Below are 17,196 nucleotides of genomic sequence, written 5' to 3' on the forward strand. Positions count from 1 at the left end.
GTATTATCAGTCAGAGTTGTTATGGTGCTTTGCAAGTAAGCATTTTAATATCTGGTAGAAAACTTAATGGGCTAGATTCTCAGATGGTCTAAACTGATGTAGTTCCATTGACTTCAGGCTCTAAGGATATGACCCAATTCTAAAAAAAGAGGTGAATTTAAGGATTCCACAGTTCAGAATGTCCCCTGGGGCAGTGAAACTCTGCACCATCCTTATTTTGTGTTCCAATATAAAAGCACAGTCTAGCCCTAGGATAGGTGTAGGCCAGTCAAGCCCTAATCTGAACCAAATTGTAGATTTAAATTACTAGACTGAAAAGAGATCTCTGATTATTGGTGTGGACTACAATGTAGTAATCTAATTCTAGACTGATATACACAAACTCATTTTACAGAAAGACCTATTCCATAAACATTATATATAAAGTGTATTGAAGAATTTGGCCTTCAAAACATATGGCATTGCTTAAAGGAGGAGGAGTTGGACAAATAAATAAAAAAATATATAAATAAAAAAGGAGAAGACTTTCTTCAGTTCACAAATAATTTTCTAGGATGGATAGTTCCTTAATTTCCTCGTCACAACACCACACATAGTACCCATAGTTTTTGACAGGATCCGTATGTCAGAACAAGTTTACCAGGTCTGATCAATAATTCGGATTAATATTGATTCAGCATGTCCCAAACATTTGTCTTGGAGATTCAATAATTCACTCACAAACTCAAAGTTATTCAGTTTAAAGCAAAGTCTTGAGCTCTTACGTACAAGATATAAAAGCCACTGAAGTCAGCGGAGAGATTCCCATTGACTTCAACGTACTTGGAGTCAGGCCCCAAATCTCCAAAACTTCTTCAGGCATATTTATACAGTGTCCCTCAAAACATTTTGAGAGGAGGAATAATTTACTTCTCAACAAAAGCAAATGAAAAACATAAAACCCTGAAAAAAAAAAGTTAAGGGAAGTGTCAAATTTAGGGATAGCATTGCAGTTGATTGTAATGAGACAGAAGCTTTTCTAGAGTCACGTATCGTGGACTATGGAGTTATGGATGTCTCATTTTATAAAAGAGAATTGTTATATTCATGTTTTTCTAAAAAAGCACGAAAGGAACAAGTCTTAAATATTCAATAACTTTATATGTTTCAGTTAGGCCCTTAACAAGCATTCAAAAAAAAAAAAAAAAAAAAGTCTTTCAATTGTTCTTTTCTTTAATGCTTAAGAGCCAGGTGCCAAATCTCCACTGAGATGAGTGGAAATGCCTCATTCCTGTCAAATATTTTCATAAATACAGTGGGTGAATTTAAACAGTTCATCCTGGTTTTAGAGGTCTGACCAATTCCAGTTATATTCCCTATATGTAAAACGAGGAACACAGTTGGAACTGGTCAGACCTCTAAAATCAGGGTGGACTCAAGTGCACCTGCTGTACTATATCAGGTTCCAGAACTCACATGTTTTCTTTATTTAGGAGAATGAGCCCAAATATTTGTTGTCTTTGTAAGCTATTCAGAGAAGACGAAAATGGGATCACTTCTAAGTAAGTAGTACTATAATTTTGCAGTCACATAATCCTACAACGTATGAAGGGATTTAGCCTCCTGACTGAAAAAGTCAAGAGGGCTAACTATATAATTTTATGCTGAATATTTACCCATGCATGTTGTCATCACGGCTGCACATATTGATCACCTGTTATTCATGCTGTTTCTTCACAGTAGATCAATTTCAATATATTCGCAGTGTCTTTAGGCTATGAGTAATAGGATTGTTTTAATTTGAACTGTTCAGGCATAGAGATCTTAGTCCAAGTTCACCCCTGGTGTAACCACTGAAGTCAATGGAGCTATACCTGGGATGAATTTAAAAACAGGATGTTGGGGGAGGAAGGGGTTAGTTTTTGTTTTTTTAAACTCAGCCCCACTGCCAGAGGTTGAAAAATTGTGCCTTATACTCTCAGTTCTCTCAGCTGGACAGGTTCTCCAGCCAATTTATGTTTCCCATGATGCCATAGATTCCTATGTACACTGCAACTGCTCAGCAAGAGAGGAGACGGTGATGCTTCATAGCCAGGGAGCCCAACCCATAGAAGAGAATTGGAACATGAGCTCACATGAAGTACCACAATGGCATTTCCAAATTGAAATCTTTCAGTCCAAAATTTCCAGTTTTTGATTTCTCAGTAAAGTCAAGTTTTTTGGTGGGGAAAAAAACAACCACCAACCAGCTCTCCTTAGCACTTTGCAAGACAAACAGATTTAAAAAGTGTACAAATAATACATGTGGCAAAGAGTCCTGTGGCACCTTATAGACTAACAGATGTATTGGAGCATAAGCTTTCATGGGTGAATACCCACTTTGTCAGATGCATGTAGTGGAAATTTCCAGAGGCAGGTATAAATATGCAAGCAAGAATCAGACTAGGGATAACGAGGTTAGTTCAATCAGGGAGGAGGAGGCCCTCTTCTAGCAGTTGAGGTGTGAACACCAAGGGAGGAGAAACTGCTTTTGTAGCTGGCTAGCCATTCACAGTCTTTGTTCAATTCTGAGCTGATGGTGTCAAATTTGCAAATGAACTGAAGCTCAGCAGTTTCTCTTTGAAGTCTGGTCCTGAAGTTTTTTGCTGCAGGATGGCTACCTTTAAATCTGCTATTGTGTGTCCAGGGAGGTTGAAGTACCCAAGTCCTACAGGTTTTTGTTTATTGCCATTCCTAGTATCTGATGTGTGTCCATTTATCTTTTTACATAGGGACTATCCAGTTTGGCCAATGTACATAGCGGAGGGACATTGCTGGCACATGATGGCGTATATTACATTGGTGGATGTGCAGATGAATGAATCGGTGATGGTGTGGCTGATCTGGTTAGGTCCTGTGATGGTGTCGCTGGTGTAGATATGTGGACAGAGTTGGCATCGAGGTTTGTTGCATGGATTGGTTCCCGAGTTAGGTGAGGTGTGTAGGTGCTGGTGAGAATATGCTTCAGGTTGGCGGGTTGTCTGTGGGCGAGGACTGGCCTGCCTCCCAAGGCCTGTGAAAGTGAGGGATCGTTGTCCAGGATGGGTTGTAGATCACTGATGATGCATTGGAGAGGTTTTAGCTGAGGACTGTATGTGATGGCCAGTGGAGTTCTGTTGGTTTCTTTCTTGGGCTTGTCTTGCAACAGGAGGCTTCTGGGTACACATCTGGCTCTGTGTACCTATTTCCTTATTTCCTCATGCGGATATCGTAGTTTTGAGAATGCTTGGTGAAGATCTTGTAGGTATTGGTCTCTGTCTGAGGGGTTGAAGCAAATGTGGTTGTACCTCAGTGCTTGGCTGTAGACAATGGATCGTGTGGTGTGTCCGGGATGGAAGTTGGAGGCATGAAGGTAGGCATAGCAGTCGGTGGGTTTTCAGTATAGGGTGGTGTTAACGTGACTGTCACTTCTTTGCACCGTGGTATCTAGAAAGTGGACTTCCTGTGTAGATTGGTCCAGGCTGAGGTTGATGGTGAGGGGGAAGCTATTGAAATCATGGTGGAATTCTTTCAGAGTTTCCTTCCCATGGCTCCAGATGATGAAGAGGTCATCAATGTAGCATAGGTAGAGAAGGGGCATGAGTGGACGAGAGCTGAGGAAGCATTGTTCCAGGTCAGCCATAAAAATGTTATTGTGGGGCTATGCGGGTGCCCATAGCAGTGCCACTGGTCTGGAGGTATATATTGTCACCAAATTTGAAATAACTGTGCGTGACGATAAAGTCACAGAGCTCAGCAACCAGTTGTGCTATGGCATCATCAGGGATACTGACAGTTTGTATTCCATCTGCGTGTGGGATGTTTGTGTAGGGAGCCTCTACATCCATGGTGGCTAGGACGGTATTGTAGTTTTCTCAGGAAATCAGTGGTGTCACGGAGATAGCTGGGAGTGCTGGTGGCGTAGGGTCTGAGTAGAGAGTCCACATATCTGAACAGTCCTTCAGTGAGAGTGCCAATGCCCAAGATGATGGGGCGTCCAGGATTTCCGGGTTTGTGGATCTTGCATAGTAGATAGAATAACCCCAGTCAGGGCTCTAAGGGTATGTTGATTTATTCCTGTGTTAATGTAGGGAGTGTCCTGAGTAGATGGTGCAGTTTTAGTGTATTCCTCAGTGGGATCTGAGGAAAGTGGCCTGTAGAATTTGGTATTGGAGAGTTGTCTGGCAGCCTTCTTTTGGTAGTCAGACCTGTTCATGATGACAACAGCACCTCCTTTATCAGCCTCTTTGATTATAATGTCAGGGTTGTTCCTGAGGCTGTGGATGGCGTTGCGTTCTGCATGACTTAGGTTATGAGGCAAGTGATGTTGTTTTTCCACCATTTCTGCCTGTCCAGTCAGCGGAAGCATTTTATGTATAGGTCCAGACGGTCATTTTGAACCTCAGAAGGAGTCCATGGGGAGTTCTTCTTCTTGTGCTGTTGCTGGGAGGGTATCAGTGTGCTGTTCAGTGTTATCTTGAAAGTATTCTTTGAGTCGGAGATGGTGAAAGTAGGCTTCCAGACCACCACAGAATAATACATGAGCATCCAAAACAACCTCACCGAGCCAGTAGTCTCACTATTACTAGTAATAGTATTTATTTTTTATTGCAGTAGCATATAGAAACACCAAGCAAGATTGGGACCCCATTGTGAAAGACACTGTATAAACACAGTGAGAGATTGTAGGCTCATCGGGGCAGGGACTCTCTAAATACAAAAAACAGAAAAAGGTTGGGAGGGAAAACAAATCCAGCGATTTGCCCAAGGTCATACAGCTGGTCAGTGGCAGAGTGGGGAATAGAAGCCATGTCTCCTGACTCCCAGTCCCAGGCCTTCTGCAGTGCACCATGGTCCCTTAAGTACTTTTTCTTTTCTAGTTGTGCAGTATACATTGCATAGTGACGACATGATCAGTTCTTCTCCCTCTGCATATGGATTCTCACTGCAGAAGATCCTACTGATACAACTTCTGTGACTAAGTGGGGTTATAGTCACAAAAGTGGGGGGGGGGGAAATCTTCATAGCCCATACCCATTTTCCCCCTCAGTGACTTCCATATATTTCCTCAGTTTACAGTAAAACATCATCTTCCCTAAGTGTTAACTTACCCATGGAGAGTAACTAAAATCAGGCTGTGTTTGTTCTGCTTCACAGATTAACACTAGAGGCAAATATTCAGAAATGGAAATAAAATGGCAGTTTTGTTGGCGCTCAGGGAGACAGACAAGTATGTCACTTATTCTGTATAAGAGTGACAATGCTGACAACAGTAAAAAGTGTCTGTGTCAGTAACAGCAGATATGACTCAGAAGCAGCTCTGTCAACGAATAAGCATTCACAGGCGCAAGATGCAACTTTTGCAGAGCCACCTCTCTTGCCATAACCACACACTTCGAGTATTTATGTAAAGAGGAGGTCAGTTAGGCATGAGAAAAGCCCTACTTGAACAAAAACGAACTGTGTGACCAGAAATTACAGAAGAGCTGAGACCACAGTTCGGTGGTTGCAAAATTTCTACCAAACATAGGAGTTAAACTATCCAGAAATGTGCTGAGTAACTGACATTAATTTTTCTGCCCAGAAAAGATTGGCTTGCTATAACAAACTAATACACGGCAGTGGTGTCCTTCTTAGAATTATGTTGAAACAAACCTAAGGAATCACCACAAACTAGACTACAAAACCAGCAAACAGCTGCTGTGCAGAGCAGGCTTACAAATCAGTCATTAGTACCCACTATCCACAAACCAAGACTGCTTTTAATCAAATATGGATTATTCTTGAACTTTATGGTAATTAAGTGGCTTTAGTTGGGATTCAGAAACTGATGCCAAAATGGAAGGATCAAGGGAGAATGAAAACTCCCTCTCCAGTTTGATTAGAGCCTAATGAATTACAATGCATTTTTTCTCCAATCTCTTACATGAGCATTTAGCATAGGCATTTCTTTCAAGTTACCAGTGGTGGGACACTAAAAATTATAAGACCCGGAGACACAGGTGGTATAAAGTTATGCTGATTTATACCAGTGCAGGATCTGGCCCTTATCAGTTTATTTTTTTTCCAAGATGTTTAGTTCTCTCTGATGCCTCTGTCTTTCACAGAACTAAGAGTTAAGAGAATAAATGGAAGACCCCCTAGAAACCCAGGAAATTGCCACGTAAGAATAACGAGCATAAAAGAAAAACAATCCATTGTTAGTCACCTCTAAGAATCCTCTTGCTTAGTAATACTGTGATTAATTTTAAATTTCAAAACAAGTAGATGAATGAAATGGATTGAGTGTCTTTTGCAGTCAAGATTCTATTAGTCTTTCCATCATTTATCAGCTACAATAGAACCTCTGAGTTATGAGCACCAGTGTTATGAACTGACCATCAACCACACACCTCATTTGGAACTGGAAGTATGCAATCAGGCAGCAGCAGAGACAACAAAAGCAATACAGTACAGCACTGTGTTAAATGTAAACTACTAAAAAAAAATAAAGAGAAAGTTTAAAAACATTTTTTGACAAGGTAAGGAAACTGTCATTTAAACTAAGATGGTTAAAATCAGCATTGTTCTTCTCCATCGTAAAGTTTCAAAGCTGTGTTAAGTTAATGTTCAGTCGTAAACTTTTGAAATAACCACAATCTCCATTCCCAAGGCGTTCATAATACTGAGGTTCTACTGCATAATGTTCAGAGCTCAACCTCGCAGCTAATGATAAATGTGGAAGGTGTGAGTGGAGAAGAAATTGTTTTTACATTGTTTTGTTATCATACTCAGGGACTTTAATAGTACCACCTAACATTGCAGTGGCACCTGAAGTCCTGAACTACAGCAGGGTCTCTAGACACAAAGCAACCTTACATAATCACCCCTGCCTGGGAGAGCTGACAGTCTGAACTGTTAATGCTTTCTTTAGTCTTCTCCCATTCGGCAGTACTGTACTGCCCTGCCTACACACACAATTTCCATTGACTTCAAAGGGAGTTGTATGGGTGTAATTTAGTGCAGAACTGGGTCCATAGTTATTGAAAGTTATCTTTTCTTCAAAACTGTAGGCATGAGATCTGAAACATCCAAAAATGAACTTGTAGAGAGCAAAATGCATATAGATTCACTGAATTATGTGACTGTATTTTAGATAATGAAATTTAGCTTTATTTTTAAACAGAGCATTAGTCACACAGTTAACTACAACTCTAATCCCACAATAACCTTTCCCCCTTTTGCAAAGAGTGTCATTGGAGGAAGTGCTACAGTGGTCCCAATCTTTTGAAAAGCTGATGACTACTAAATGTAAGTAGTTGTATGTTTTTAATCCAGCAGAGTTAATTTACCAGCAGCTATCTAATGCTTTTTTAGAAATGTGTGGATAGGGAGAGCTTATGTGATACATTGGAATATCTCCATTCACTGTGTTTTATGGTTACTGACCTCCATTAAAGAGAAAAGCAAATGAAAAATTTTAATGCCAAATCACTCACCACTAATGCCCTTGATGCCCATTGCAATATAATTAGTCACTATGTATCCTGAGCAGGGCTGGCTCTAGGATTTTTGCCGCCCCAAGCAAAAAAAATTTTGGCTTCCCCCGCTTTTTTTTTTTGTGGCCCCCCCGCCCAAAATGCACCCCTTCCCCAAATCCCCGGCCCTGCCTCCTCCCTGAGGCATGCTGCATTTCCCCCCCACCCATTGCTTCCTGTGGCTCCCCCCTGCAACCCGCACCCTAGCTCACCTCTGCTCCGCCTACTCCCCTGAACATGCCGCCACTCCGCTTCTCCCCCCTCCCTCTCAGGCAAAGGAGAGGCAGCGCGTTCAGGGGAGCAGACAGAGCGGATGTGAGGGAGGGTGGGGAGGGAGCACAGGAAGTAACGGGGGGTGGGTAGAGGAACCGCTCCCCATCCCAGCTCACCTCTGCTGCCTCCCCAGAGCGTGCTGCCACTTTGCTTCTCCTCCCTCCCCCCAGGCTTGCAGCATGAAACAGCTGTTTCGCGCGTGGCAAGCCTCGGGGGGAGAAGTGAAGCAGCAGCGGCATGCTCAGGGGAGAAGGCAGAGGCGAGCTGGGGCACATTCCTTGGGGCAGCATGGCCGGCGCCAGAATGCCACCCCTAGAAATGTGCAGCCCTAAGCACCTGCTTGTTTTGCTGGTGCCTAGAGCCAGCCCTGCTTCTGAGAGATAAGGTAGGTGAGGTAATATCTTTTATTGGACCAATTTCTGTTGGGGAAGGGACACGTTTTTGAGCTTCACAGAGCTCTTCCTCAGGCCTGGAGAATTAAATACAAACTGGGACAGACCAATAACCATAAGGGATTCACACATGCTGTAGAAGACCACTTAAAATGAAGTTGGCCATTAAGGGTTAGCAGGCAGTAAGGGGGTGTTACAAATTGTTGTAATAAGCCATAAATCCAGCACGTGTGTTAAGTCAATGGTTTTTAAGTGTTCAGCAAAGTTATGAATTTATGTTTCTAGGATCATCTTTTAAAGGTTTTCCACAGATTTCCTTTGAAGATGAGGATTAAGAGGTCAGACATGGAGTGATCGCTTTGTAAGAAGTGTTCACCCATGGGTTATAGGGCATTTTTGTCATATTTTTGGTGACAGTTCATTCAAGAGCGTATTGATTGTCTGGTTTCACCCCCGTAGTTGTTTTGGGACATCTGATGTGCTAGTTGAGGTGTACCATGGGTTGACAGAGGCATGTGATATAGGAGCCATGGATCTTGAAAGGTGTGTTCTGTGGAGTATTGATCATTGTAGCAGTGGAGATATGTTTGCAGGTTTGCACTTGTTATTATGGCAAGATATGATGCCGTTTGAGCTGGTGTGTCCTGGTCTGTGGGAAGCTTCCTTCTGATAATGATCTTGGTGAGGTTGGGAGCTTGTTTGAAAGCCAGAAGAGGGGGTTTGGGAAAGATTTTTCAGGATGTGGTCCCCTCAAGTATGGGTTGTAGTTTAATGACATCCCATGTGGGTTCCAGTGTGAGGTGGTAGGTGAAAACTAGGGGTGTAAGTTCAGTGGTTTGGGGTTTTTTCCCTGTATTGAAGCAGGTTCTCCCAAGGTATTTGGGTGACCCATTACATGATGTGATCTATTTTTCTGGTGGCATGTCCTTGTTTGGTGAAGGCATTTATGTGCCTATCACGCAGTTTCTCCTCTGAGCAAATTCTGTGGTAACTGAGTACCTGGCTGTAGATACCAGACTACTTGCTGTGTTCAGGGTGGTTGCTGGATCCAGGAGTTTCTTGTATATAGTCATCTGTAGGGCTGATCATGGTGTCCAGGAAGTTGGTGCTAGTATGGGAGTGTTCAAGAGAGTTTGATGGATGGGCAGTGGTGCTTGAAATTCTGGAAGAAATCTATACGTAAAACTATAAATTTGTACCATCTGCAAACTTTGCCACCTCACTGTTCACCTCTTTTTCCAGATCATTTATGAATACATTGAAAAGCAAAAAAAAAAAAAAAAAAAAAAAATCAATCAAGGGCCAGGCTGTGCTATAAAAGCACAGCCTTTAGTGGGGGCAATATAGAGTATTACTGTGCAAGCTCTGGAATGCACTGGAATGCACTGTGCTATAGAGAGGCAACTTGAAATATCAGAAATCACACACAAGCAGCATTACTGCTTGTAACCACACCACCAGCCTGTGACATGCTGACATCTCTTGCAGAAACCAGAAAACTCTGTGATCTGCACCACTGGAGAAATTTGCTTTTAGAACTAGAGCGCTATGAAACACTCGCAAAATGTAGATTTTGCCATTGATGAAATATCTCCACATTGCTCTCAGATTCCTGCAAAGGGCCAAGTATACGAACCGTGAGAAACTTCATTTGAAGTCAATGGAGCTGCAACTGCTTATCCCAGAGCTATGTTGGTCTTAAAGTATTTGCCTACACTAGGTTTTCCTGGAAAATATTTCTCACCATTGCTGACAAAAGTGCTACTCAGCAAGTGGTAACAGTGGTTGAAACCTCAACATTTTCATGGCTGCAGCCACTTTAGCCACTGCATCATCACGTGCTGCTCAGAGCAGGTGTAAATGACATGGTGTTAAATTCTTGAACCTGCTAGTTCTTTAAGGTATAGCGTACTAAGGCTTCCAACAATTGCTACCACCAGTGAAGCCAAAAATCAGTGGGAGTCGGGATGTTTGGACAAAGTACAGAAGTCCCTCGTTATAATGCCTTTGCAATAGCAAGCCTTGAGCTATAGCGAACATGGTCCCTGGATCCCACTCACCCTCCCCGCCATGGCCCCGGAAGCTCTGTCTCCCTCCACCCCTTTCGCTATAACGAACCCCTGACTATGCTGAACAAAAGGCTTGGATCCCCAGGGTTCATTATAGCAAAGGTGTACTGGTATACATTAAGGGTAGAGAACACAATTTGCAAAATCTTTTATCTGCTGGAGAGCACACTGACAGCTTTCTTAGTTACAAGGATGGCAGCAACAAAAGTCACCTTTCCTTTTGATGACAGGGGAAAAAAAATGGAAAATAAAAAATAAAAGCCTTCCTTTTTTCCAGTTAGACCATGATTTTTTGATGTTTAGAAGTTTTTCACTCTGATGTAGAGCTGAATTTTTAAATTATCAGCCTTATAACATGCATATTTGTTGTGTGGTTTTTAAACCATAGGAAGAGGAAATTTTTTCTTTGATATTCTGCTCTTTCTGCACATGTGCAGCTCTCACTGATGTTAAGGGAGTTCTGCGCATGTACAAAATGAAGAATACTGAAGTCTGAAACTTTTATATGTCACATTGAGAGGCCAGTTATCCCCTAAATATTCTTTTAAAACCATTCTATTCACAGTCTCACATTTTATGTAAATATAAAACAAAAAGGGCCAGAAGATTTCCTTACTTTTTTAAAGTAGTCCATAGGTGCTGGAATTAACAATGCTGCAGCAGCCCCTGGACTGAAGTGGTTTCCATTATATACAGACGCTCCCCAGGTTACGCAAGACCTGACTTATGCAAATTCGCACTTACGGAAAAAGTTCCATAAGCCAGAAATAGGATTTTCGAGTTGCTGAAAACATTCCGTAACGTACAGGTATACATTTCCTACTTACACAAAATTCGAGTTACACAATTGTTCCATTCCGGAAAGCCTTGTGTAAGTCGGGGGGCATCTGTACAGGGTTTACAGTTTGGTTCAATGGCTCAATGGCACCCCCACTATAAAAACTGTTCCAGCACCCCTGAAGTAGTCTCAGATACTCATGGTCAGAATGGGTAGCACCTTATCCCATGAGTAGCCCCATTGTCTTCTGTAAGATTTCTTGTGGAGTGAGGAACTATTCAACATGAGAAAAAGTACCAAAACTGGTCTATAATCCTTATCTAGTCATTTTTCACTCAGAGCTAAGCAAAATCTGTTTGACAATTATCTTCCTAAATGCTATCATTTATAGTTTATAAAGTTTGACTTCTGAAATATTTTCAGATGGACCTATAATCTACAAGAGCTACCTGAAGACAGAATACAGTGATGAGAACATGGAATTCTGGCTTGCATGTGAAACTTACAAGAAGATTGAATCACGGAGGAAAAGAATTTCTGTGGCCAGGAAAATTTTAAAAAATTACATTCAACCCCAGGCGCCTAAAGAGGTGAATTAACATTGCAAGAACTGCTCCATCCCTCCCTCACACGTGTGCGCACACCCCTGTTTATATTAAAAACATGCACGTGGTATCTGTTGAAACTGAAAGCTTGAAAAATGCAGCAATAAATAATTGGCAGTGTCACTCACTGTACAAAGTAGTGTAAGATGTTTATTTGATTAATCATCTTCACAGCACCTCTGTGAAGCAGGTAATTAAGTATTTTTAACCTCATTTCAGATAAGAAACTGAGGCAGATAGGTAAAATTCTTTGCCCCAGGCCACAGAGGGAGTCAGTGCCAGAACAGAGTCTAGAATTAAAGTCCTGAGGTTTTTTCCATTCCTTTAGAGGATTGTAGAAAGCCTGTTGATGCCAGCGGAGTCTTTCCAAACACCAGTAGACTTTGAACGTGACCCTTGCTTAGTCCAGTCTTTCCATAAGTACCTGGAAATTAAGTGAGATCTCTACCCAGTTCCATCCCTTTTAAGAGATGGCAGAAGCATGCTAAAAGACCATCAAGTTCCCAAAAGCACTGGAGAAGTAAGAAAAATGGGAGTAATTCATCCCAAATGGTTAAGCTACTTCAATAAATCAATCCTTAATAATCCTTTAATAAAAACATGGACAAATTTTCAGAAATTTTCAGAAAAACAGACCAGATTTGGCTGTATGAACAGGGATTAATATTACAGTGTGGTTCTTTTCTGTTAAAACACTATATAAACATCACACCCAGCAGATCATTTCTAGGTGTCTTAAGAATCATTATCTTCTCACTTCACTGACAAAAATCAAATTTAATCTACTTTTTACTCATTACCACTGCAGGTCCAACACAGCGCGCTAGATTTTTTTCTGGCTCATGCATCAGCAAGAGAATTATTAACTAAATTCCAAATGCACAACGCAAATTGCTGGAGATGTGAGGGCTCGAAAGAACCCAGTTTGATTCTAAGGCCTTGGCTACACTTAGAAGCACATTAAAAGCACATTAAAATCAGCCCCAGGCATCTTAACTCCTGAGGTGTCCACACTGGCGAGGCACGTAGAGCTCCTGGACTCTGCAACTGGAGCGCTCTTGGTAATCCACCTCCATGAGAAGTATAAAGCTCGCTGCGCCCCAGCTTAAATGCCCAGGTGTCAGTGTGGACGACATGTTGCATTACTGCGCTGTGATTGGCCTCTGGAAACGTCCCATAATCCCTTGAAGTCAAGTGGCCACTCTTCTCATTGTTTTGAACTCAGCTGCAGGCATGCGGATATCCCCTTTCAAAGCTCAGTTTCTGACAGCCGGCATGCTTCTCTGCTCCAGGACAAAGCAAACCATTACTGAGAAATGGTCCTGCTGTAAAGGCAGGCATTTGTGTGTGTGTGAGAGAGAGAGACCAGGGGCGGGATCTGCTGCTGTCTGAACTTACAAGACAGCATGCTGACACACTCTCAGGCCCCCAAAACACAGTCTGTCCCCCCCACATACACACAACACATTCCCTGTCACACTCCACCACCCCCTTTCGGATTTGAAAAGCACGCTGCAGCCACTTGCACCCTGGGATAGCTACCACAATGCACTGCTCTCTGTGGCATTGCAAGAGCTGCTAATGTGGCCACGCCACTGCACTTGCAGCTGACAGTGTGAACACACGGCAGTGCTTTCCCTGCTGCAGTCTCCAAAGGTTGGTTTAACTCCCAGTGCTCTACATCTGCAAGTGTAGCCATGCCCTCAGATGCCAGGATAAGGTTGGTGTAGGGTGACAGTTTACAGCTTTGATTAAGAAACAACAATATGGTCAGCCCTGCAAGTTAAAAATTCTTGAGACTGGTTCAAAAATTCATGGGATAATTTTAAAAATTATGAGGCGTTGAAGGGTTTTTTGTTTTTAGGATTTGGGGGTGGGGGGGAATTGATTGGCCAGCCTGCGGTTTTTTCATTTGAGCTTTTATAGGAAACTCAATCACAGATGTACAAAAAAAAATACACATGCTCAGCGATGGATAACCTCCCATTTGCTGATCAGTGTTGCCAGCCTCAAGCATTGAATAATCATGAGTCAGGTCTCAAAATCATGAGATCAGCATAAAAAATTTTAAATAAATTGTGAATTCTTCATTTGCCTTCTGGGTGAGTCTTTGGGATCACGCTTGCTTCCTGTTTTCAAGTTTTTCCTCAACAAACATGAGGGCTTGAAACTTTTTTAAATGGAAGCTGATGGTGATCTCAACATAGTCTGTATTCAAAAAAAACAAACAAAAAAATGCAATAGTATTCAGGAAGGAGTAGATTGCACCTAAAAAACACCGTTGATACAGCAAGGTCTCCACACATCAACGGTTACACATTAATTCACACGCCTCCAGCTCTTTCAGTCTCTAATAAATGCAACTTAATAGAGCAAATCTAACTTACAAAATTTTTTGTTGAACTGCAATTGCCTTGGTCAATCTCCTATATCATGGTGAGATTCAACTCTTATTTGCAGTTTACCTTTCTGATAGAAAGGTACACAGCACCAGTACATTAAGGTCTTAGACATCCACAAATCTTCCACTCATCCACTTCAAATCCCCATATGACTCCTGAGTCTCTTACACAATAACCCATTTCCTAAACAGGATTGATGTACAGTCTCTGTTGTGCAATATACTGTGACTTCAGTAGCCTGATTTTCAAAAGTGATGAGCACCCAATGGCGCCCACTGATTTCAGTTGGTCAGAACATCTGAAAAACAGGCCTTCCATTTAGATATATAAATAAAGATATAGGAACCTAACTAAGTGGGGGGGAGGTGAACACTTTTATACCAAGATTTTTAAATACTTTAGATTTTTATTTTTCTTAAGTTTTCTCCTGTAGCTCCTTTTCAACATACAAACATGGTACCAAAGTTGATCATATGGATGCAAGGCATAGACTGCAGCCTACCAAGCTTCATCTTTGCAGTGCCCTATTTTTGTACTCTGTATTTTTGTTGTAACTTTCTTTAATATTGTTTTATTTTTCAGATTAACATTGATAGTCCTGCAAGGGAAGCTATTATCAGGAATATTCAAGATCCAACTCAGTCCTGTTTTGACGAAGCTCAGAAAATAGTATACATGCACATGGAAAGGGATTCATATCCCAGATTTCTTGGATCAGAAATCTATCAGAAACTGAAACACAGGCCTTCAGATTGACAGCAATGACTCATTAATACATTAAAGAGAGACACAAAGGATTTAGCAGAAGAGACTTCCTTCTGGTTTATTAATGTTTTCAAATGGTAAAAGAAGAAGAACAGAAGAAATCAGCCAATGGATGAATTTGCCTTACAAAGAATGGTAGTTTGTTCTTATGCGGATATTAGAGCTGAACATAAAATACTTTCCACCTTCCGCCCTGGTGGAAAATTTCAGCTTTGTCAAAAAATTGAAAGCCACTTTTAGTTCACCGCAGTCTGTCTGGAATTTAAAAAGTCATTATGGGGAAGAACCTATGACCCCACTCACTTATCACAATCCATGGGAAAATTAGCTGCCTCTTGTCCTTCTCCTACCAGTCATGAGAGACTATTTCCACACCCTCAACATCCACCACTATCCAAGAGAAATAAAAATGCTGAGGTTTGGAATGGTAGTTACAGCACCGTATTGTAAACTCTGTAATTCAGAAGCTAAAATTCAGCGCATTGCCCAGTTAATCAACTAAACAGTCTCAAGTGTAAAGAGAAACACATGCATATTACACAAAAAATACATTAGTTTGCAGAAGGCTCCAAGGATAGTTGTAATTGTATCCAGGCGTATTTAAGCAACTGTGCATTTGGTGCCCAAATGCGCTTGGATTAATAAAGTGAGATACAAAGCAGCTTGTTAAACCTTAAAGGAGAGATATGGAATGCTTTTGTTTTCTAAGTCATGTTGGTAACAGCTTCATAAATCTGGCTAGCCAGGTGCAGATGGTAGAAAATAAACACCTAGATTAGTTCTGCATGACTTGTGTTTTCACAGCACCATACGACATTTATTATGGATAGCCCTATATTTCATGCCACTCACATTTTGGCAGATTCACCTGGTCTGCCTGTTCACTGCACTGTTGAAAGTGTAGCTTTTGCCCCTTCATAATTAGATTGTTGTGCGAGGGCCTGATGGTGACGTAAACAAACGTATCCAAATGAAAAACGTTTCTTGCAAATCTTTCATATATAAAGTCTAGAGGGGAAACAATGGACTTCTGTGAACTGTCCATTAAAGGAATAGGGCATGCTGCTAGTTTGGATAAACAGAATAAAAATCCTTCTCTTGGGTAATGGATTGGATTAGTGAGAAGTTGCGCTACCCCCAATTATAAAATAAGATACGAGTTTTCAGCGGAGTGTAACACGTTCTAATGTTTAAACTAATTATAAGCTCTCACACACACACTAAATCATAAGTGATTCTGTTGTATAACTAAAGCTTTTCGAGTCTCTTTTAAATCAATATTTTCTAATATAAAACATCAGGCTGTGATCATGTCCAATCTGACAAACTAAGCACTGGTGATCTGTATGCATTTGGGAGATCTCCAACAGAAGCCTAGTGCTACAGGGAGAGTTGCTGATGTTGTAGGTGTCCTTCTCCATCAGTACCGACCTAATGCCCCAGCACTGTATTGAGGCATATTGTGTTGTTGAGGTCCCAGCATTCAGAGCAAATGTAACCCCCTTAGTTTGCAAAGGCTTTGTAGAGATCCCAAGACATGCACTGCACAAACAGGAATGATAAGTGTGTGTCCTGGACAAATTCCAGTGTTGGTAAATTACTTTCAGCCTACACACTTTCTCATGCAAATAGGTGTGGCATTACCACCCCCTTGTGTCCGGGTGGTGCATAGTGGTTGCAGTGGCACATCTTCCGTGTTATCTCTTAGCTGTCTCTTCTACTTGACTGTTTCTCCTCCTGTATGACATGCTGTAAGATCCATCCTGCCTTCACTGTATTGCGTATTCCATACTTAATAGCCCATAGCCATTATCATAGGCCTGTCATTCTCTGGATACTTCCCCTGCTTCCCCAACTCCATCTTTGATATCTGTAAATCAGAGGCCCTGCTCAGCATTTTATTGAGAGAGCCTGTCTGCTTCCTTTTCACTGTTAGAAATTACTCTGTATCTGCCATGTGTCCTCAGCTGCTGCTAGTCCAGCTCCTTTTGGCCTCTGCTCAGGCTGGTTTTTAGTGACTGTGCGAGCTTCCTCTACAGCAGATGGCTTTCAGTAGCTCCCAGGCTTTCAGTAGCCCTCTCCTTCTTGTGGGTTAGTCTTTTTGTTAATAAAACCATGCTCCAAGAGGGAGGACTTGCTGATCTTACAAGTGTATCGCTTTTGGTTTGAAGTGGGTATGGACCAGTTTACATTTTAGGGAGATCACCTACATTGATTGCCACCAAGTTCATGGTACAAGGAGCACACTACCAAGTTTCTGAAAGGGCTTAATGTACCATAACTGATACCCATAGTGGGGTTGCTTACAGTAGTGCAGTGAGGCTGGGGCCATTCACAATGCAACATTCCTCACACTTAGGAAAGAAAATGGTCCATAGGGAGGACTATGACAAATTTC

The 17,196-nt window shown here is 41.7% G+C and overlaps 1 protein-coding gene across 1 annotated transcript; it reads left to right on the forward strand.

The window, feature by feature from the left end:
* Window positions 1-1,476: 1,476 nt before the first annotated feature.
* On the forward strand, window positions 1,477-14,789 carry RGS13 (regulator of G protein signaling 13). The gene is made up of 4 exons (XM_073358216.1): window positions 1,477-1,541; window positions 7,226-7,287; window positions 11,450-11,616; window positions 14,616-14,789. Exons 1-4 carry the CDS (start codon window positions 1,477-1,479, stop codon window positions 14,787-14,789), a joined length of 468 nt encoding a protein of 155 aa, XP_073214317.1.
* The last annotated feature ends 2,407 nt before the right edge of the window (window positions 14,790-17,196 follow it).

The sequence above is a fragment of the Lepidochelys kempii genome, chromosome 8, assembly GCF_965140285.1.
Source record: "Lepidochelys kempii isolate rLepKem1 chromosome 8, rLepKem1.hap1, whole genome shotgun sequence".
NCBI classification, from domain to species: Eukaryota; Metazoa; Chordata; order Testudines; family Cheloniidae; genus Lepidochelys; species Lepidochelys kempii.